Genomic DNA, 22,036 nt, shown 5'->3' with positions numbered 1-22,036 from the left:
CACTTGGGGAGACAGATGTATGTGAGGTGGCTTTCGGAAATGGAGATGGGTTAGATAAACTCAGAAAGCTGCGTGTATTGCTGAATAGTAGGGCACTTTTACAGGCCAGTGGTAGCTTAGTGTTTTGCTTTTCTGTATCTTAAAACACTGGCCACAGTATTCTCCTCAGGAGTAAATGATTGTTTTATTCAAGATCCCCAAACCTATCAGAGAATCTCATCCTAAATTTTCTTGACCATGGCTTAAATTATAAGCCACAATATGTTAGAGATGTACAGTATTGTATGTTCACTACATCTGTATGGAAATCAATACAAATGCTAGAGAATAGAGCCAGCAGCTAATGCATGGGAATGGATCTGGTTTAATGCAATATCAGTATCTAAATAAAGATTATCATTTTGAAAGGTAAATAATGTTTCTTACAATACAGCTTCTAACTGGTTCTTCTACATTCTGATGATACTCAGTGATTTTTTGTTGCATCCTGTAATACTGAAGTGTAAATAGAAATCTGGCATGCTGTCAGAGAAGCTTCATGTAGTATGTTAAGTGCACTCATCATGTGGAAGTCTATCTCCACCTTCTGACTTCTTAAAAAAATAAAAATAAAAAGTAAGTACCATATAACTTACGCCATAACGTGCAATTAAAACACAAACACACTGTTAATACAAAACTAAGACTGCACCATTAAGCTCTGAAAAGTGTGGAAATGTCCAGTCTAGCCACCTAAGGTTCTCCCCTTGAAGTGGCTCAGTAAATACCCTTGGTTCATTCCCAGCCCACCAACAAAACATGAAGTCAATAAGGCAGAGCTTGCAGGAGCTGTCTCACTCATTTCTTATCTTCACTTACCTTTTCAGTGTGTAACTAAGTTAACCATGAATTGGACTCTTTCTGAATGTATGAAAAAAGCCTGGACAATATTCAGTTCATGTGAAGTGTGTAACTTTTTTTCAAAGTTTTAAAGTTTTTCAAAGTTTCAAAGTTTTTCAAATATATTACTTTATTGATCAATGATTACTCTCCCTAGAACACTCAAAGCATCTTCTCTATTTCTTTCCTGGACTTTATTGTTCTAGTTCCAGTTGTTTTACTGCTAGTGGCTATTATTTTTTAACCTGTAACAATTTTTATAATAGTTAAAGTATTTTATTTTTGGTCCTTCATTGAGCAAAAAATGGTTCAGCTATTTTTGAGACGCTTTCTGAACAAACTTAGGTCAAATCAAGTGTTTAGAAAAATTATGAATACTTAGAAAATTGGAGGTTAGGACAGAAGTAATTATGCAAGGTTAACTACCATTTTAGCAATATAATTTTTTTTTGTTCATGTGCATTTGCTCATACAGATCTTTATACATAATATAATGGAATACAGTTATAAATGCAGTTTTCTGGCTGTTACATTCCAGCCCATATTCTTCAGCTACAATCCTGTACAACAGGGCAGCAGGTTAGGTTGGGAAGAAAACAATAATTGGAATTCTGGGGGGAAATTTCACGAAACAGAATTACTTAAACTGAAATTTGGCCCAGACTAACAATCCTAAACTTGCAAAAGATCCCATGGGATCATTTAATAAACCCAAGTGTCTAGGTCTCCAGATGAGTCTCACACAAGAAATGACATGTCAATTAATACAGTACCCTCAAGTAGTTTGCTAGGCTATTTTTTCAGCCTGATTTTTTTTCAGTGATTCTGAGGAAAAAGTGTCATGTCATGAAACATCACACCGCTTCCTAAAGCACTTGTCTCTTCCTTTGAGACCTCCCATTCAGCCACTGAGCAGGTCTTAAATTATGCTTGGAGAAGGATTTTAGCCACTCACCCTTAAAAATGAATGGTGTCCTCTCATTTAATGACTCTGAAATCCTTTTGGATGCTAAGTCCAGTCACCCTACTCATTTTCCAAACAGGTTACTCCTTCAAAGAATAACATTATTTATACTCAGCAATTATTTGTATTACTTCTAAAGTGAAATCTCTGGAGAATCTAAAATGGCAGCAGCACAGAACTTTCCCATCCTCATTGTGGGGAGAAATGCAGTTTGTTTAATCTTTACACATCAATATAACACAGGGATTTTGGATGGGGCGGGGGGGAGGCTAGGTCTTACTGAAGACAAGATCAGCAATAACCAAAACAATAACACTTAAACAGATATTCACAGTCTCTGCTGATCCTCCTCCATACCGCAAAAATACTATCTTGAGGGCTTACTGAAAACTGATACTTGATTGGCCTATAGTGATGTTATCACAATGTTGACATATTTCTAGGGCAAGAGTGACTTCTGTTTCAGCAGGGTGTACTTATTCCTATACCTAGCTATCAACACATAAACATCCTCATTGAAGCCAGTGTAACTACTTCCGTGCTTAACGTTAGGCATGTGCTTAAGTATTTTTCTGAATTGGGGCTTCAGCTCTCACTTGAACGATCTCCATGCCCCAAAAGGAACACTCCCCTTTTTATGCTGTACTCATGCCACATGCCCAACTGCACTGGGCCCAATTGTGGCCAAATGATCTCTCAAACACCATGAGAATGATAGCCATCTCTTTAAAACAAATGAAACGTTCACTAAATGTTAGGATGAGGATCAAGCTATTTCACAGCTTACTAACAGTAACACTGTTACTAATAATTAATAAAAAGAGCACAAAAAATAAACTTTAGGGATTATGGGGTTTGTATCTCTGTAACTATCTTACATGTTGCCATACTGGTCCTAGAATTACCCAGCGTTTTCAGAACCCAAAGGAGTGATAACTTAACTGTTTCTCTCAATAGCCAATAACAATTCATTATTCTCCTTATTAGCAAAGAAGCTTCAGCAAAAAAATTTCAAGGCCCGTTCTCTATATTTCTTCCCCCTTTTCATGAATCTGTCCTTTCACTTTATCTATCCCACTCCGTCAAACTGCAATGTGCAGCTGGTTTTGTTCTGTCTGCCTTAGCAAGGACAAATTATTCCTATGTGGTGTCCTCGCTTCCATTTGGGGGTGGGGGTGGAGGGCGCTAAGTACGCAAGATGGCTGCAAGTTACGTCAAATCCAGTTTTCTCACAACACCAGGATATTAGAAAGACAAGGTGGATGAGTTAAGAAGTTGGTCCAATAAAAGATTTTCTCACCGTCTTATGTATTTGTTGTAGGGGAAAATGTGTTCCTGGGATTTCCAGGGCCTTTAAAAGAAAGCCAGTCTTCAAAACAAAGCATTTAGACTGGAAACCTACTTACTTACCTCAGAGAAATGTTAACAGAAATTAAAAGTGCCAAGTAGTTCCTGGTGGAATGTTTTCTTAAAACAACCCTCTCCCAGCTACTGCCCCGGCCAACCACCCAAGAATTTGTTGCACTGTTTTATAGAATTTTCTCACTCACAACAGAGGCATTTTTTTTTGCTTTTCAAAGGCATGCATGATAGCATTTGATAGCAGAACAGAATACATAATTTCCCTTATATGAGATTGTCAATCAGAGATAAAACAGTTTGTTTTGATAAGGGTTCCATAAGAATAATGGCAATCACATACTTTAACAGTGACTAGCTAGAGCAGAGTGATGAACCCCTAGTTGTGTTATACCAATAAAATAAAAACCAGCAGGATCTTATTAAAGGGAAAAAGGCAAAATGCCACATTTATTGTGAATACAGAAAGAATCATAGTAAGCAGTTAGTTATAGCTATAACATTCCATTCAATCTCATATTTATTCACACATTCATTCGTACACACACACACACAGGTTCTGCAAAGTTATCATAGTTACCAGCCTTAGAGTTGCTCATGCCAAGCCACTGGCCAGGTGGCCTGGACATGAGGAGAGAGCAGGGTCTTGTCAGATGCTCATCTGATGCTCCTGGAAGTTGGTTTGCAGAATCAGACCCCAAAGTTCTCACTTCCAAGAGTCCATTTTTATAGGAATTTCTTCCGATGCCAGGCTGTGGGAATTGCTTCATCATGCTGTTGCTGAATCAATCAGCAGATGGCACATTCCTGATGGCTCTGTGCTGCCAGATGTTATCTTGTTCTTTGGTTCTCCCATTCTTGAGGCTGTTGGGTGGATTCCAGTCTGCCCTCTGGGGGTCCTCTGGTTATTTCCACTTGATGTCTTCTTCAGCCGATGGACACTGGATTCATAGGCTGGCACTTCCCTGATCATTCAGTTATTATCCACACCAAGCATCCATCCACATACATCCTCTATCTCTATTTTAATCACAATTGTTAACAAAACGAGATGAATACAACAAAAGGGCAAGGAGTCTCTGGGTGTTGTTTCTGTTGTTACAGAGTATTGCTTTGAGTCTTTCTCTGTGTGAGTAGTTGTTATTACAAAGAATTGCTTTGAGAACAGACTCTGTTTTAGAATGTACTAACACAATTAGCAGCTTGCAAGTTTCACACAGAGAGGGAGAGAAAGTACCAAAAACCAAGAGACCTCTTAATTAGTAATACCCTGGAATTTAAACTATGGGGAATCAAACTCATTTGTGATTTTAATACAGAACTTCTTTAATATGATCCAACAGTTGTCCCTGTCACCTTGGTCTGATATTACCTGTAGCATACAAATGACAGATGTATCATTAAATTTAATGATGTTTATCAATTTGTCTGTGAAAATTCTTTGACTTCTTTACGGGGGATCAGATTAGACTAGGAGATTGAATAAAGAGCCAACCATTGATTTATAAGTAGGCTTGGCAGAATTTAAGTTTTATTTTTTCTAATTTTGATGGATAATATTAACATTAACTTTAAAGCAGGTTTTTTAGGTTTTTACCTATTTAAATTTTCACAGTTGTCAGTAATTAATGACAATAGAGATGGAGTTTCAAAAAGTTAAAGCTTTATAACTACTAAAACACAAAATGTCAACATCACATCAAAATATACACAATAAATATACTTAAATCAATCTCTAAGAAGTTGTCAAGAAGTACTTTTTTTACTTTGCCTATCTGTAAATTTAGATTATAGATGAATTTTTTTGTCTGATGTGAGTGTATGGTGAAAATCTATGTTTACTGATAAAAATCAAATTCCTCCAAGCCTATATAGAAGTCTTTTTCTGTGCAAGGAAATCTATATTGATTCATATTTGGTTGTTGATGCAGCCCCAGTGGTACAAGCAATGATTGCAAGTGATTAGAACATCTGCCCTTGGAATTGACCATTTGTCTGTATTCTGACACATACTGGATAAAATCAGACATGTTTGTTGCCCCATTGGTATATAATTCACTCTCTATCCGCACGCAATATTTCTCTATGATGCTTAACCTTATGACCATGCGAGATCGTTCTTTAAAAGCTCTGAAGAGCATATTGCATTAAGCTGACATTAAAAGGCGATGTAAAATTTCTTCTTCGCTCTTACATCACTGTGTGATTATATTCATGCTGAATTTGTCACCAAGTTTGTAGTTGCAGTCAGTCCCTCTTTTGCTGAATTGATCAATGATTAAATTATCAGAGGTTTGGGTTTTGTTTAACTGCATTTTACTCAACTAACAATGTATTGTTGCCTTTAGATGTTTTTATTTTCTACATTTTATCTGTAAAATATCAGAGGAAAATGCATTCTCTTGTCATTAATGCTTCCCTGGTTGTTACCACAGTTAAAGGATTTAGAGCTAAATCTTCCCCTTTGTGGGTTTTATTGTGTTGTCTCAAGTCCCCTTGGGTTGGGCATAACGGTCAGCATGGAGGTGGCCTGCTTCTGGGCTGGGGGAAGATTTTTTATGCTCCCTCCTCTTCTACTTACTTCAGGTTTCCTGAATTCAACCAGCTAGAAATGAAACAACCATTTATGGGACTGGCTGAGTAAAGGGCAAGCAAGGCACAAAAAAGCCAATTTTCAGTTCATTGAATTATCACAGTGAAATTTTTAATTCTTTGGTGGACGATCAAGGAATTCCACAGATGTGTGAGGATTGTGCCACAGAATCAAAATTCAACAATTATAGAATGCATATACCAGGAGGACAAGTGGAGGAGGAGAGTACGAAGAAGGAGCAGCACAACAGTGGTATCTAAGTTAGGATTATTTCTAAGATATCAGAGAAGAAAACTCTAGGGGTTTGGGTACTTTTTAGTTTTCCCCTTTTTAATGGTTCAAATCCTGTTGTTTTTCTTTTTCCTCTTCCTTCTTTTTCCTTCTGGGGTTTATTTTAATTTTTCTCTGTACACTTCTGTCTTGCCCACCTTTTTGCTCACAACAACAAAAAGCTTTTATAGTTAATTAGATGCACTCACTGGTAGAATAATTTTAGAAAACGGTATGTAGGTGTCTTGGACCTATTTTCCCCAATGTATATTATAACAGTATTTTTTAGATTTTTCCTAGTTGTTCCTGTGTGAACTCTCTATTAACTCTTGCCTTTCCACTGTCTTTTTCCTGTTTTGCCAGTGATCTGTGGGTTCATAGAAGGGCTTGTCTCCATGACCAAGTTGCGTCAGTATAATTTAAATTGGCTTTTAAACCAATATGGTTAAACTGGGGCAAAAGGCTCTGTGAAGACTCTTCTTTTGGTATAAGAATGACTTATTTTGGTTTACGTACACCTGTTCGTTAATTGTCTTGAGCCAAACCAAAATAAGCTACCCTGAAACCAAAATATGTGTCTCTAAAATTAAATGCCACCCTCATTTATACTACTGCAAGTTTTTCACATAGTCAAGCCGTAAGTAACATTCATGTTGAAATTAGCGGGGGTAAAATATATTACCTGACCTTTAACTTCACCTCTTCTATGATGTACACACCATAGTTTTTTCTTTTCTAGGTAAAAATTCTTTACTTGAATCTAAAAAGTCAGGGGAAAAAATATTTCCAGTGGCTGCAAGGAAAGCGATATTGATTCATATTTTGGTTTAGCAAAAGTTTTGGAAAATATTTTTCCAGTTGCTAAATTATGGGCATAAACCCAGGACCAATTTAAGGTCTTCATTGTATTCATATATATTTGTAACTTGTTTAGTGTGAGCCTACTCCTATTGAAATCAATGGCAAAATTCATATAGGATAGGCCGTGTATATGTGCAGAATTTTCTGGAGCTGATCCTGTTCTCGTATGCATTAAAGAAGATCCTAGTCATCTGAATTCTACTATTCATCCTTACAAACCCAAGCATTACTCTTGGGCTAGGAGGTCTAAAAATGGCATCTAAATTTACATGCACAATTTGCATCTTTAGTCATGCATTTGCAAGTGCAAGCAGGACTTTTTTAGTGCAAAAATCAAATGGGTTGTGTCATAAATATAAAGGGAAGGGTAAACCCCTTTGAAATCCCTCCTGGCCAGGGGAAAGCTCCTCTCACCTGTAAAGGGTTAAGAAGCTAAAGGTAACCTCGCTGGCACCTGACCAAAATGACCAATGAGGAGACAAGATACTTTCAAAAGCTGGGAGGAGGGAGAGACACAAAGGGTCTGTGGGTCTGTCTATATGCTGGTCTTTGTCGGGGATAGACCAGGAATGGAGTCTTAGAAATTTTAGTAAGTAATCTAGCTAGGTATGTGTTAGATTATGATTCCTTTAAATGGCTGAGAAAAGAATTGTGCTGAATAGAATAACTATTTCTGTCTGTGTATCTTTTTTGTAACTTAAGGTTTTGCCTAGAGGGGTTCTCTATGTTTTTTAATCTAATTACCCTGTAAGATATCTACCATCCTGATTTTACAGGGGGGATTTCTTTATTTCTATTTACTTCTATTTTTATTAAAAGTCTTCTTGTAAGAAACTGAATGCTTTCTCATTGTTCTCAGATCCAAGGGTTTGGGTCTGTGGTCACCTATGCAAATTGGTGAGGCTTTTTATCCAACATTTCCCAGGAAAGGGGGGGTGCAAGTGTTGGGAGGATTGTTCATTGTTCTTAAGATCCAAGGGTCTGGGTCTGTAGTCACCTAGGCAAATTGGTGAGGCTTTTTACCAAACCTTGTCCAGGAAGTGGGGTGCAAGGTTTTGGGAAGTATTTTGGGGGGAAGGACGCGTCCAAACAGCTCTTCCCCAGTAACCAGTATTAGTTTGGTGGTGGTAGCGGCCAGTCCAAGGACAACGGGTGGAAAATTTTGTACCTTGGGGAAGTTTTGACCTAAGCTGGTAAAGATAAGCTTAGGAGGTTTTTCATGCAGGTTCCCACATCTGTACCCTAGAGTTCAGAGTGGGGGAGGAACCTTGACAGGTTGCCATCTGATTTGCGTGCATTCAAATGTTATTATTTACATGTGTGAAATGTCTGCACTAATTTGGAGGTTAGGAGACTAAGTCTCTTTTTAAAATATAAGACTTTAAGTATTTGAGTTCTGTTACTTGGATTCATAGAGACTCTTTATTTGCACTGTTTCAGGATAAAGCAGGAATGGGACTTTGCACTAGAGTGCAGAAAGAAAGGCATTCCACAATCTGCATACCTAAAGAACGGTTTCGTAGATACCACTGAGAAGCTCTTGGATAAAATTGCAAAAAACTCTCAGCTCTGTAAGAAGAGTACTTTGTCAGATGAAACAGACAAAGAAAGAAGCAAGTTTATTTTTCAACTTTCTGGAGAGCACTGGACGGTAAACTTAATCTGAGCCTTTTTCTGTGGTATTTGGCTGATTAGCATGACACATTTATTTATTTATTTATTTATTTTACTAACAAAACATTTTATGCCAAATCCTGACATTCTAGTCCATTCTGAGTAGTTTTTTACTGCATTAGAATTGACAATAATATTACCTTCCTTTCTTGCTATAAGTTAATAACATTTTTAGTTTTAAAATATGTTGATCATTAGTTCTGCACTGATGTGTGTAATGTAGTCCTCTGGAAAGCTTAGTAGCAAACCATCACAATACAATGGGATTGTTCCCTAGTTCTATCTATTGTTACCTATTGTGAAAAGGAGATGGCAGTAACAGTATCTGCTTACGTTGGCTTGTCAATTACTTTTAAAATACCCAAAAGTTTGCTTGCATTCCTTGATGGTTCAGAGATAAATTTTGTTCTGCATTTGTTTAAAACAAAATCATAAGTAGAACTTACCAGTCATGGAGTGGTAGAAATAACACTTGGCATTGCTTTTCATGATACTTCAGTTTAGAAGTGAGATCAGGAGTCCACTTCCTCAACTGATGCCAGTCAGTTAGTAGTGGAGTTGGTTTCTAGAGAGATAAAAGTGTACTAAAGCATGTCCTATTTTCACAATCATAGATAATTCTTTAGGTGTGTATTATGAGAAAAAGGGGGAAATCATAAAGCTTCTCACAGAGTAGCTTTTGTCTGCCTAGCTATTTAACTAGGGGCATGTCTATACTACTGCAGCAAGAGCTGCACAGCTACAGTGTAGATTGAGCTTGAAACTGTGGACTTCCTACAGAAATGAAGGACCATCACCTTCAGCTATAAGAGCAAGGCCATGCTTCTTTGACCTTGCCTTCTGTGATATAAACATATAGCAGCATCTACAGTTAAAAACCCTCAAACAAACCCTAATAAAACAAAGCACTTCACTGCACCCACTATTCTCTCCCTGGGGAGAGCATGAAAGAAAGAGTTAACCATACATGGCAGAAGTTAGTCATAATGTAATGCACTACTGGAAGGTGCTCAACTATTAAGTTGATGAGGGTGGTAGAAGAACATGTATAGATTAGTTTCTGGAACCACAGTCTGGGTTGAAGTGTAGATTTCCGGTTCTCAGCTAGAGCTAACCCAGCAGCAAACAGTAAGTAATGAGTAGTGCTGGGACAGTGGATCTAGTGGATTGGTCTACAAAACCTTTTCCAAGTAGTGTCATTTGAATCTTCCAGGTTAGTGGGGTGTCCGTTTATATGGAAATATGTCCATCCAGGAATTAGCTATTATAGGGTGTACTCGCCATATAAGAAGGAAAACTTTTATGCCACTATAACATCAGAATTTATGCAGCCGATACATAACAGTCGTCCCAGATAAAATATTTTATATTGGGTTTCCACACGAGCCGGGGAAACGGAAAGAACTTTAGTGGATTTAAAAATAGCTTTCCAAGCAGTATTAGTGATATCAAAATCAAAATGGTTACTCCAGACCTCGGAGTATTGATGAGAAACTTATTCTGTATTTTATTCTCAGCAAATTTGCAGATGATACTAAACTGGGAGGAGTGGTAGATACGCTGGAGGGGAGTGATAGCATACAGAAGGACCTAGACAAATTGGAGGATTGGGCCAAAAGAAATCTGATGAGGTTCAATAAGGATAAGTGCAGGGTCCTGCACTTAGGATGGAAGAATCCAATGCACTGCTACAGACTAGGGACCGAATGGCTAGGCAGCAGTTCTGCGGAAAAGGACCTAGGGGTGACAGTAGACGAGAAGCTCAATATGAGTCAGCAGTGTGCCCTTGTTGCCAAGAAGGCCAATGGCATTTTGGGATGTATAAGTAGGGGCATAGCGAGCAGATCAAGGGACGTGATCGTTCCCCTCTATTCGACATTGGTGAGGCCTCATCTGGAGTACTGTGTCCAGTTTTGGGCCCCACACTACAAGAAGGATGTGGATAAATTGGAGAGAGTCCAGCGAAGGGCAAAAAAATGATTAGGGGTCTGGAACACATGAGTTATGAGGAGAGGCTGAGGGAGCTGGGATTGTTTAGCCTGCAGAAGAGAAGAATGAGGGGGGATTTGATAGCTGCTTTCAACTACCTGAAAGGGGGTTCCAAAGAGGATGGCTCTAGACTGTTCTCAATGGTAGCAGATGACAGAACGAGGAGTAATGGTCTCAAGTTGCAGTGGGGGAGGTTTAGATTGGATATTAGGAAAAACTTTTTCACTAAGAGGGTGGTGAAACACTGGAATGCGTTACCTAGGGAGGTGGTAGAATCTCCTTCCTTAGAGGTTTTTAAGGTCAGGCTTGACAAAGCCCTGGCTGGGATGATTTAACTGGGAATTGGTCCTGCTTCGAGCAGGGGGTTGGACTAGATGACCTTCAGGGGTCCCTTCCAACCCTGATATTCTATGATTCTATTCTCATCTGTTGTATGAGTCAGTATGTAAGTCCCTTAATATTAAATAATATTAAATAATTTAGAGATGAAATAATATTTTCAGCATTTTACAGCTCTTTATATATATCTATATTATTAGGAAGAAAACAGCTGTTGAAAGGAACAGAGTATTTCTATTTGAGTTGATAAGTGGTTATTACAATTGTACCCGAGACATCTTGAGACATCCTAATGACGCCCCTTGTCAACTAATGTCAAAAGGTTTTGTGTTTATGGTTGGTAAGAAACTAGGTATGTCCCAAACAGTCTGAGAAGTGATGAATACATTATGAATTTTAAAGCTTTACGTTTTCATCTTTGAATTTTGTTAAAAATCGATGGGTTGTAAGTTGTAGTTTGTTGAATATTTTCCCCCAACTTCTTAAAAACAATTTTTTATAATTGATTGTAATGCTTTCCTTCTCCTCTTGCTTAATTGGTGTCATTGCCCAAATTTGTTATTATTTTAAATGAGAGGCTCCAAGTTCAGAAATGCAAGTAAATAGGGAGACATTGAATGATCCCTTAGAATATGTGCTAACTACTTATGCTAAACTATCTATTCAACTTTGTATTTAGCTCTGACACTCTAAGTACCTTCCCAAACCTGAAGAAGAGCTCTGTGTAGCTCGAAAACTTGTCTCTCTCACCAACAGAAGTTGGCCCAATAAAAGATATTGCCTCACCCAGCTTGTCCAAATAAAATAGGAGGCAGAGCAAATAATGAACAACAGTGCAGCTAGTTTCAAAAGGATTTAAATCATTTGGGATTTAGGACAACAGATTGCAAATGCTGTTTAACATAGACCAATGTAAAATAATTAGTCCTGAAATCAGGAAATAAGGCCCAGTTTCTGTAAAGGTTTATGCAATTCTTTAAGCACATGAGAAGTCCCATATAACTCAAAACAATAGTTCAGCTCCTCAGCTGGTGAAGCAAGGTGATCTACTGGCTGGCACACTGAGTTGGCCTTCAGGAGATCTGGATTCTATTCCCAGATCTACCCATGATCTGCTATGTCACCTTGGGTAAATCACTTCATATGTTCCCTTCCCACCATTTATCTGTCTTGTCTATTCAGATTGTATGCTCTTTGGGGCAGGTGAAGTGTCTCTTATTATATATTGGTACAGTGTTTAGCACAATGGGGCCCAAATCAGTCGGGTTGTCTATGTGCTACTGCAATATAAATAATTTATGCCAGCTGAGGATCTGGCCCATTGTTTTATTTTAACTGTCTTTCCCTCTTTGCTTCCCTCCTTCTCCCTTCATTTTTTGGAGTCTCTTTCTCTCATTTGTCCTCCCATTGTATGACTCTTCTCTCTGCAGCTCTTTCACAGGTCTCCCTTTACAGAGCAATTCCCTCTCTATGTTAGGTTTCAGAGTAGCAGCCGTGTTAGTCTGTATTCGCAAAAAGAAAAGGAGGACTTGTGGCACCTTAGAGACTAACCAATTTATTAGAGCATAAGCTTTCGTGAGCTACAGCTCACTTCCTCAGATGCATATCGTGGAAACTGCAGCAGGATAAGCTATTACCAGCAGGACAGTGGGGTGGGAATAGGTATTGTTTCATATTCTCTGTGTATATATAAAGCCTGCTGCAGTTTCCACGATATGCATCTGAGGAAGTGAGCTGTAGCTCACGAAAGCTTATGCTCTAATAAATTGGTTAGTCTCTAAGGTGCCACAAGTCCTCCTTTTCTCTCTATGTTATTTATCCTTATCTGCCCTTAGAGAATCTCCCAACTGAACCTCTGATGAAAAAATAACGTTGTAGTATGTCAAGGTTCTTTCCCCACTCTGAACTCCAGGGTACAGATGTGGGGACCTGCATGAAAACCTCCTAAGCTTATTTTTACCAGCTTAGGTTAAAACTTTCCCGAGGCACAAGCTATTTTATCTTTTGCCCTTCGACTTTATTGCTGCCACCACCAAGCGTCTAACAAATATTTAACAGGGAAAGAGCCTGCTTGGAAATGTCTTTCCCCCAAAAATCCTCCCCAAACTCTACACCCCCTTTCCTGGGGAAGGCTTGATAAAAATCCTCACCAATTTGCATAGGTGAACACAGACCCAAACGCTTGGATGTTCAGAACAATGAAGAAGCAATCAGGTTATTAAAAGAAGAATTTTTATTGAAGAAAAAGTAAAAAGAATCACCTCTGTAAAATTAGGATGGTAAATACCTTACAGGGTAATCAGATTCAAAATATAGAGAATCCCTCTAGGCAAAACCTTAAGTTACAAAAAGACACAAAAACAGGTATATACATTCCATTCAGCACAACTTATTTTCTCAGCCATTTAAACAAAACAGAATCTAACGCATATCTAGCTAGATTACTTACTAAGTTCTCAGACTCCATTCCTTTTCTGTTCCATGCAAAAGCATCACACAGACAGAGAGAACCTTTTTTTCTCTCCCCCTCCAGTTTTGAAAGTATCTTGTCTCCTCATTGGTCCTTTTGGTCAGGTGCCAGCGAGGTTATCCTAGCTTCTTAACCCTTTACAGGTGAAAGGGTTTTTCCTCTGGCCAGGAGGGATTTTAAAGGTGTTTACCCTTCCCTTTATATTTATGACATAGTTCTTTTAGACTCTTAACAACACGTGTCTGAATCAGCTACCTAGCAGAGATTGACAACCGGTTGATAAAGCTCTTAGCTGAGATTCTTTGTGATTTTACCACAAACGTGTACCTACTGAATTAAATAAGTTCTTCAGAGAAAGCTTTAGCTACTGCAGATGGGTGAAGGTTGTAAAAACAAGACCAATGCCATGAATATTTATTTGAATTATTTAATGAATTTACTTTGATTGGCTTCTTGCCCTCTAAGTGTTTCATTCATTAGTTATTCACAGAAAGCAGTTTACCATCAAGAAGGGTTCGTGGAATCAGCAAATTTTAAGAGAATGTTGGAAAATTTTCAAGAAAAGCAACTTTTGAATTTGTGACTGTCAGCATTAGCACCAGAAAAAGTGCCTATGCTCATCCAGTCAGGCAGTAAGAGAACTGAAACACACCATGGACCATATCTTGGCTATATTGTTTTATGCCAGCTGGGGATCTTGACCCTTATTTCCAACAGTACATGTCCAGTAAAAAAAGCTTGAATATCAAATGCGTTCAACAAACTGCTTGCTAATGAGCTACAGTACAATAATTATTTATGAGCAAATCATGACCTCAGGTACAATTTATGAAGATTAAAATACATGAAATTCACAGAATAAATAATTTATTGCAAATTATTCTCTCAGGTTTACTTTGCAACTTTCAGTTACTTTGTGACTCAGTAAGGAGACTACTTCCATTTGTTAGTCCAAGCCTGCTGGTGACAGTGAGTTATGTGTTTGCCATAATAAGTCAAGTTTTGTTATGTGAAATAACCACACCAGAGGGGACAAATTCTGTCTCATCATTATATCATTATTATACACCCACAGATGTTTTCTGAGATCATGAAGAACCTGCCCTGGTTAGGTAGTAGAGATGGGTCTGAGTCTTTAAAGTTTGGAACCAGCTCCAAACTTTCTCAAAACTAAGGGAGGTATTTGGATCCAGGCTGTCGGTTTGGTAGGTAGATTCTGTTCTCACTGGTGATACTTAAATAAGTGGTGGGTACCTTGGGGTATTGCCTTTAAATAGTTTTTCAAAATCGAGACGTTCTGTGATAACATTTGTGAAAAAAAATTAATCACAATTAATCACAGTTTTAATTGCACTGTTAAACAAAAGAATACTAATTGAAATGTATTACATATTTTGGATTTTTTCTACATTTTCATATATATTGTATTCTGTGTTTTAATTGAAATCAAAGTGTATATTATTTTTGAATATAAATATTTGCATTGTAAAAATGATAAACAAAAGAAATAGTATTTTTCAACTCACCTCATACAAGTACCGTAGTGAAATCTCTTTGTCATGAAAGTGCAACTTACGAACGTTGATTTTTTTTTTTGTTATATAACTGCACTCCAAAACAAAACAATGTAAAACTTTGGAGCCTTCAAGTCCATTCAGTCCTACTTCTTGTTCAGCCAGTTGATAAGACAAACAAGTTTGTTTACATTTCAGGAGATAATTCTGCCGTCTTCTTATTTACAATGTCACCAGAAAGTAAGAACAGGCATTTTCATGGCACTTTTGTAGCGGGCATTGCAAGGTATTTATGTGCCAGATATGCTAAATATTCATATGCCCCTTCATGCTTCGGCCACCATTCCAGAGGGCATGCTTCCATGCTGATGATGCTCTTAAACAAAATAATGCATTAATTAAATTTGTGACTGAACTCCTTGGGGGAGAATTGTATGTCCCTTCTCTGTTTTACCTGCATTCTGCCATATATTTCATGTTATAGCAGTCTCGGATGATGACCCAGCACACGTTCATTTTAAGAATACTTTCATTGCAGATTTGACAAAATGCAAAGAAGGTATTAATGTGAGATTTCTAAAGATAGCTACAGCACTTGACCCAAGGTTTAAGAATCTGAAGTGCCTTCCAAAATCTGAGGCCTGGTGTACACTGTGAGTTTATGTTGGATTTAGCAGCATTAAATTGAATTAACCCTACACCCATCCACACAATGAAGCCATTTTTTCAACATAAAGGGCTCTTAAAACTGATTTCTGTACTCCTCCCCAACGAGGGAAATCAACATCGCCATTTCAAATTAGGGTTAGTGAGGACGTAATTTGAAGGTATTGGCCTCTGGGAGCTATCCCACAGTGCACCATTGTGACCACTCTGGACAGCACTCTGAACTTAGATGCCCTGGCCAAGTGTACAGGAAAAGCCCCAGGAACTTTTGAATCACATTTCCTGTTTGGCCAGGCGAGCTCATCAGCACAGGTAACCATGCAGTCCCAGAATCGAAAAAGAGCTCCAGCATGAACCCAACGGGAGGTTGTGGGTCTGATCGCTGTATAGGGAGAGAAATCCATGCTATCAGAACTATGTTCCAAAAGATGAAATGCCAAAACATTTCCAAAAATCTCCGAGGCCATGGCAGACAGAGGCCACAGCAGGGATGCAACACAGTGCCGCGTGAAATTTAAGGAGCTCAGACAAGTGTACCAGAAAACCAAAGAATCAAACGGACTCTCCAGGACAGAGCCCCAGACATGCCGCTTCCACGCTGAGCTGCATGCAATTCTAGGGGGGGCCACCACCACTACCCCACCCTGTCCGTGGACTCTGATGATGGGGTACTCTCTGCCATGCCTGAGGATTTTGCGGATGGGGAAGATGAGGAGGAGGAGGAGGAACTTGAGGAGAGCACACAGCACACCGTTCTCCCCGACAGCCAGGATCTTTTTACCACCCTGACTGAAATACCCTCCCAACCCAAGCAAGCCAGAGAAGGGACCTCTGGTGAGTGTACCTTTTAAAATCTAATACATAGATTCATAGATTCATAGATATTTAGGTCAGAAGGGACCATTATGATCATCTAGTCCGACCTCCTGCACAATGCAGGCCACAGAATTTCACCCACCACTCCTAAAAAAGACCTCACACCTATATCTGTGCTATTGAAGTCCTCAAATTGTAGTTTGAAGACCTCAAGGAGCAGAGAATCCTCCAGCAAGTGACCCGTGCCCCATGCTACAGAGGAAGGCGAAAAACCTCCAGGGCCTTCCAATCTGCCCTGGAGGAAAATTCCTTCCCGACCCCAAATATGGCGATCAGCTAAACCCTGAGCATATGGGCAAGATTCATCAGCCAGATACTACAGAAAATTCTTTCCCGGGTAACTTGGATCTTACCCCATCTAAAAACCCATCACAGGCCATTGGGCCTATTTACCATGAATATTTAATTACCAAAACCATGTTATCCCATCATACCATCTCCTCCATAAACTTATCGAGTTTAATTTTAAAGCAAGATAGATCTTTTGCCCCCACTACTTCCCTCGGAAGGCTATTCCAAAACTTCACTCCTCTGATGGTTAGAAACCTTCGTCTAATTTCTAATCTAAATTTCCTAGTGGCCAGTTTATATCCATTTGTTCTTGTGTCCACATTGGTACTGAGTTTAAATAATTCCTCTCCCTCTCTGGTATTTATCCCTCTGATATATTTATAGAGAGCAATCATATCTCCCCTCAACCTTCTTTTAGTTAGGCTAAACAAGCCAAGCTCCCTGAGTCTCCTTTCATAAGACAAATTTTCCATTCCTCGGATCATCCTAGTAGCCCTTCTCTGTACCTGTTCCAGTTTGAATTCATCCTTCTTAAACATGGGAGACCAGAACTGCACACAGTATTCCAGGTGAGGTCTCACCAGTGCCTTATATAACGGTACTAAAACCTCCTTATCCCTACTGGAAATACCTCTCCTGATGCATCCCAAGACGACATTAGCTTTTTTCACAGCCATATCACATTGGCAGCTCATAGTCATCCTATGATCAACCAATACTCCAAGGTCCTTTTCCTCCTCCGTTACTTCTAGTTGATGCGTCCCTAGCTTATAACTAAAATTCTTGTTATTAATCCCTAAATGCATGACCTTACACTTCTCACTATTAAATTTCATCCTATTCCTATTACTCCAGTTTACAAGGTCATCCAGATCCTCCTGTAGGGTATCCCTGTCCTTCTCTAAATTAGCAATACCTCCCAGCTTTGTATCATCTGCAAACTTTATTAGCACACTCCCACTTTTTGTGCCCAGGTCAGTAATAAAAAGATTAAATAAGATTGGTCCCAAAACTGATCCTTGAGGAACTCCACTGGTAACCTCCCTCCAACTTGACAGTTCACCTTTCAGTAGGACCCGTTGTAGTCTCCCCTTTAACCAATTCCCTATCCACCTTTCAATTTTCCTATTGATGCCCATCTTATCCAATTTAACTAATAATTCCCCATGTGGCACAGTATCAAACGCCTTACTAAAATCTAAGTAAATTAGATCCACTGCGTTTCCTTTATCTAAAAAATCTGTTACTCTCTCAAAGAAGGAGATCAGGTTGGTTTGGCACGATCTACCTTTTGTAAAACCATGTTGTATTTTGTCCCATTTACCATTGACTTCAATGTCCTTAACTACCTTCTCCTTCAAAATTTTTTCCAAGACCTTGCATACTACAGATGTCAAACTAACAGGCCTATAATTACTTGGATCACTTTTTTTCCCTTTCTTAAAAATAGGAACTATGTTAGCAATTCTCCAATCATACGGTACAACCCCTGAGTTATAAAAGCAAGCGTTTTTTAATGATTAAGTAGCCCTGAGGACTTGGGATTCATTCGTGGCCAGTACAGCTGCTGGAAAAGTCTGTTAACATGTCTGGGGATGGAGCGGAAATCCTCCAGGGACATCTCCATGAAGCTCTCCTGGAGGTACTTTAAAAGCCTTTGCAGAAGGTTTCTGGGGAGAGCCGCCTTATTCCATCCTCCATGGCAGGACACTTTACCACGCCATGCTGGTAGCAAGTAATCTGGTATCATTGCATGACAAAGCCTGGCAGTGTATGGTCCCGGTGTTTGCTGGCATTCAAGCAACATCCGTTCTTTATCTCTCTGTGTTATCCTCAGGAGAGTGATATCGTTCACGGTAACCTGGTTGAAATCGGGGAATTTAATTAAGGGGACATTCAGAGGTGGCCGTTCCTAGTGGGCTGTTTGCCTGTGGCTGAAAAGAAATCCTCCCCACAGTTAGCCATGCGGTGGGAGTGGGAGGGCTTTGGTGCTGGGCTGTTTGCGTTTGGCTAGCAGCAATCTTCCCTGATACCAGCCACGCGGTGGGGTGAGGGGTAAAGCAACCATCCCAGAGAATTGGATGTTGGGGGAAGGTTAGTTTGGTTTCTGCTGCTGCACGTTAACAGGAAAACCACAGCACTAAATGGCCAATTCAACGTGCTTTGCTTGGTATGGGAGAAGAGGGCGCAGCTGTTATGAAGGTTGCAGAAACCAAAAGACTATGTCTTACCATGGCTGCCTGCAAGCCGAATTCTGTTGCCTGGCACTGCGTGTGTGATCTCTAACACCAAAACTGCAGGGACTCAATATAAGATACAAAATGCGACCTTGTACCAAAATCACATGTGATATGTAATGTGAATAGTGTTGTTCACCGTGAAAGAGTATAGCCATTGTTCTGTAAAATGTATCTTTTTAAATACTTCACTCCCTTTTTTCCTCCAGCAGCTGCAAATGTTTCAAGCCTCCCTCCTCCATCCCAAAGGCTATCTCAGATAAGGTGGCGAAAAAAATGCACACACGATGAAAAGTTCTCTGAGCTCATGCAGTCATCCGGCACTGACAGAGCTCAGCAGAATGTGTGGAGGGACACAATAGCAGAGTACAGGAAAGCGGCCGATGAACGTGAGGAGAGGTGGCTGCAGGAAGATCAGAGGAGGCATGACGCAACGCTGGGACTACTGCGGGATCAAAAGGCCATGCTCCAGCGTCTGCTGGAGGTTCATGAACGGCAGCAGGATCACAGACTGCCACTGCAGCCCCTGTTTAACTGCCCTCCCTCCTCCCCAAGTTCCATAGCCTCCTCACCCAGATGCCCAAGAATGCAGGGGGGGCTTGGCTCTGGGCACTCAACCACTCCATCCCAGTGGACAGCCCAAGCAACAGAAGGCTGTCATTCAACAAGTTTTGAAGTGGCCTTTTCCTTCCCTCCTTCCCCCGCACCTGGGCTATCTTGTGAGTTATCTCTCTATTTTTATAATCAATTAATAAAGAATACATGTTTTTTAAATGATAGTGACTTTATTTCCTTTGCAAGCAAGCTGTGATCGAAGGGGAGAGGGCAGGTGGCTTGCAGAGAATTTAGAGGCAACCAAGGGGGTGGGTTTTCATCAAGGAGAAACAAACAGAAGTGTCACACAGTACCCTGGCCAGTCATGAAACTGGTTTTCAAAGCTTCTCTGATGCGCAGCACTTTCTGCTGTGCTCTTCTAACTGTCCTGGTGTCTGGCTGTGCGTATTCAGCGGCCAGGCAATTTGCCTCAACCTCCCACCCTGCCATAAACGTCTCCCCCTTACTCTCACAGAGATTGTGGAGCACACAGCAAACAGCAATAACAATGGGAATTTTGGTTTCGCTGAGGTCTGAGTGAGTCAGTAAACTGCGCCAGCGACCCTTTAAACGTCCAAATGCACACTCTACCACCATTCTGCACTTGCCCAGCCTATAGTTGAACAGCTCCTTACTACTGTCCAGGGTGCCTGTGTATGGCTTCATGAGCCAGGCTGGGTCCCCAAGGAGACCTATAGGCATTTCAACATCCCCAACAGTTATTTTCTGGTCTGGGAAGTAAATCCCTTCCTGCAGCCATTTAAACAGACCAGAATTCCTGAAGACGCGAGCGTCATGAACCTTTCCCGGCCATCCCACGTTGACGTTGGTAAAACGTCCCTTGATTACCTACTGACTGGTAGCTGTCTGGCATTGCAAGTTTCCATAGGGCTATTGCCACTCACTTGTGAACTGTGAGGGCTGCTCTCATCTTGGTATTCTTGCGCTTCAGGGCAGGGGAAAGCAAGTCACAAAGTTCCATGAAAGTACCCTTAGCATGCGAAAGTTTCAGAGCCACTGGGAATCATCCCAAACCTGCAACACTATGCAGTCCCACCACTCTGTGCTTGTTTCCCGGGCCCAGAATCGGCATTCCATGGCATGAGCCTGCCCCATTAACACCAGGATCTCCAAATTGCCACAGACCACGGTTTAGGGAAATCTGTGTTCATGTCCTCATCACCGCGCTGCCATCGCCTCCTCTCCTGGATTTTCAGGTGCTGGTTCTGTATAAACTGCACATTAATGCGCGAGGTGTTTACAATGGTCATAACTGCTGCAGGCATGAGCATGAGCTGAATGGGCTCCATGCTTGCCGTGCTATGGCATCTGCTCAGGCAATCCAGGGAAAAGGGCACAAAATGACTGTCTGCCGTTGCTTTCATGGAGGGAGGGAGGGTTGACTGACTACATTTACCCATAATCACCTGTGACAAATTTTTGGCCCCATCAGGCATTGGGAGCTCAGCCCAGATTTCCAGTGGGCAGTGGAGACTGTGGGAACTGTGGGATAGCTACCCACAGTGCACTGCTCGGAATGTCGACACTTGCCACGGTACTGTGGACGCACACCGCCGAGTTAATGTGCTTAGTGTGGACGCATGCACTCGACTTTAAACAATCTGTTCCCAAAAATTGACTTCTGTAAAATTAGAGTACTTTTGTAGTGTAGACATGGCCTGAGAGGGATGAGGTGTGGAACATGCTTTCAGAAGTCTTAAAAGAACAACACTCCAATGCGGAAACTACAGAACCCGAACCACCAAAAAAGAAAATAAACTTTCTGCTGGTGGCATCTGACTCAGATAATGAAAATGAACATGTGTCAGTCTGCACTGCTTTGGATTGTTATCGACCAGAACCCGTCATCAGCATGGATGCATGTCCCCTGGAATGGTGGTTGAAGAATGAAGGGACATATGAATCTTTAGCGCATCTGGCACGTAAATATCTTGCGATGCTGGCTACAACAGTGCCATGAGAATGCCTGTTCTCACTTTCAGGTGACACTGTAAACAAGAAGTGGGCAGCATTATCTCCTGCAAATGTAAACAAACTTGTTTGTCTGAGCGATTGGCTGAACAAGAAGTAGGACTGAGTGGACTTGCAGGCTCTAAAATTTTACATTGTTTTATTTTTAAATGCAGGTTTTTTGTATATAATTCTACATTTGTAAGTTCACCTTTCATGATAAAGAGATTGCACTGCAGTACTTGTATTAGGTGAATTGAAAAATACTATTTATTTTGGTTTTTTTACAGTGAAAATACTTGTAATCAAAAATAAATATAAAGTGAGCACTGTACACTTTGTATCCTGTGTTGTAATTGAAATCAATATATCTGAAAACATCAAAAATACTTAAATAAATGGTATTCTATTATTGTTTAACAGTTGTGATTAATCGTGATTAATTTTTTTAATCGCTTGAGAGCCCTACTTGACACTAATATAGCAATC

General features: G+C 40.1%; 1 protein-coding gene across 1 annotated transcript in view; it reads left to right on the top strand.

Moving 5' to 3' along the window:
* LRRC2 (leucine rich repeat containing 2) overlaps window positions 1-22,036 on the top strand; it is a 126,943-nt gene that overhangs the window by 47,686 nt on the left and 57,221 nt on the right. The window contains exon 4 of the mRNA XM_084628102.1: window positions 8,367-8,577. Coding sequence (XP_084484228.1) covers window positions 8,367-8,577 — 211 coding nt within the window. The remainder of the gene's footprint in view (window positions 1-8,366; window positions 8,578-22,036) is intronic.

Source organism: Lepidochelys olivacea, assembly GCF_965140295.1.
Source record: "Lepidochelys olivacea isolate rLepOli2 genome assembly, chromosome: 5".
Taxonomy (NCBI): Eukaryota; Metazoa; Chordata; order Testudines; family Cheloniidae; genus Lepidochelys; species Lepidochelys olivacea.
Note: the sequence above shows the minus strand (reverse complement) of the source record. Positions and strands in the feature narration are given on the sequence as shown.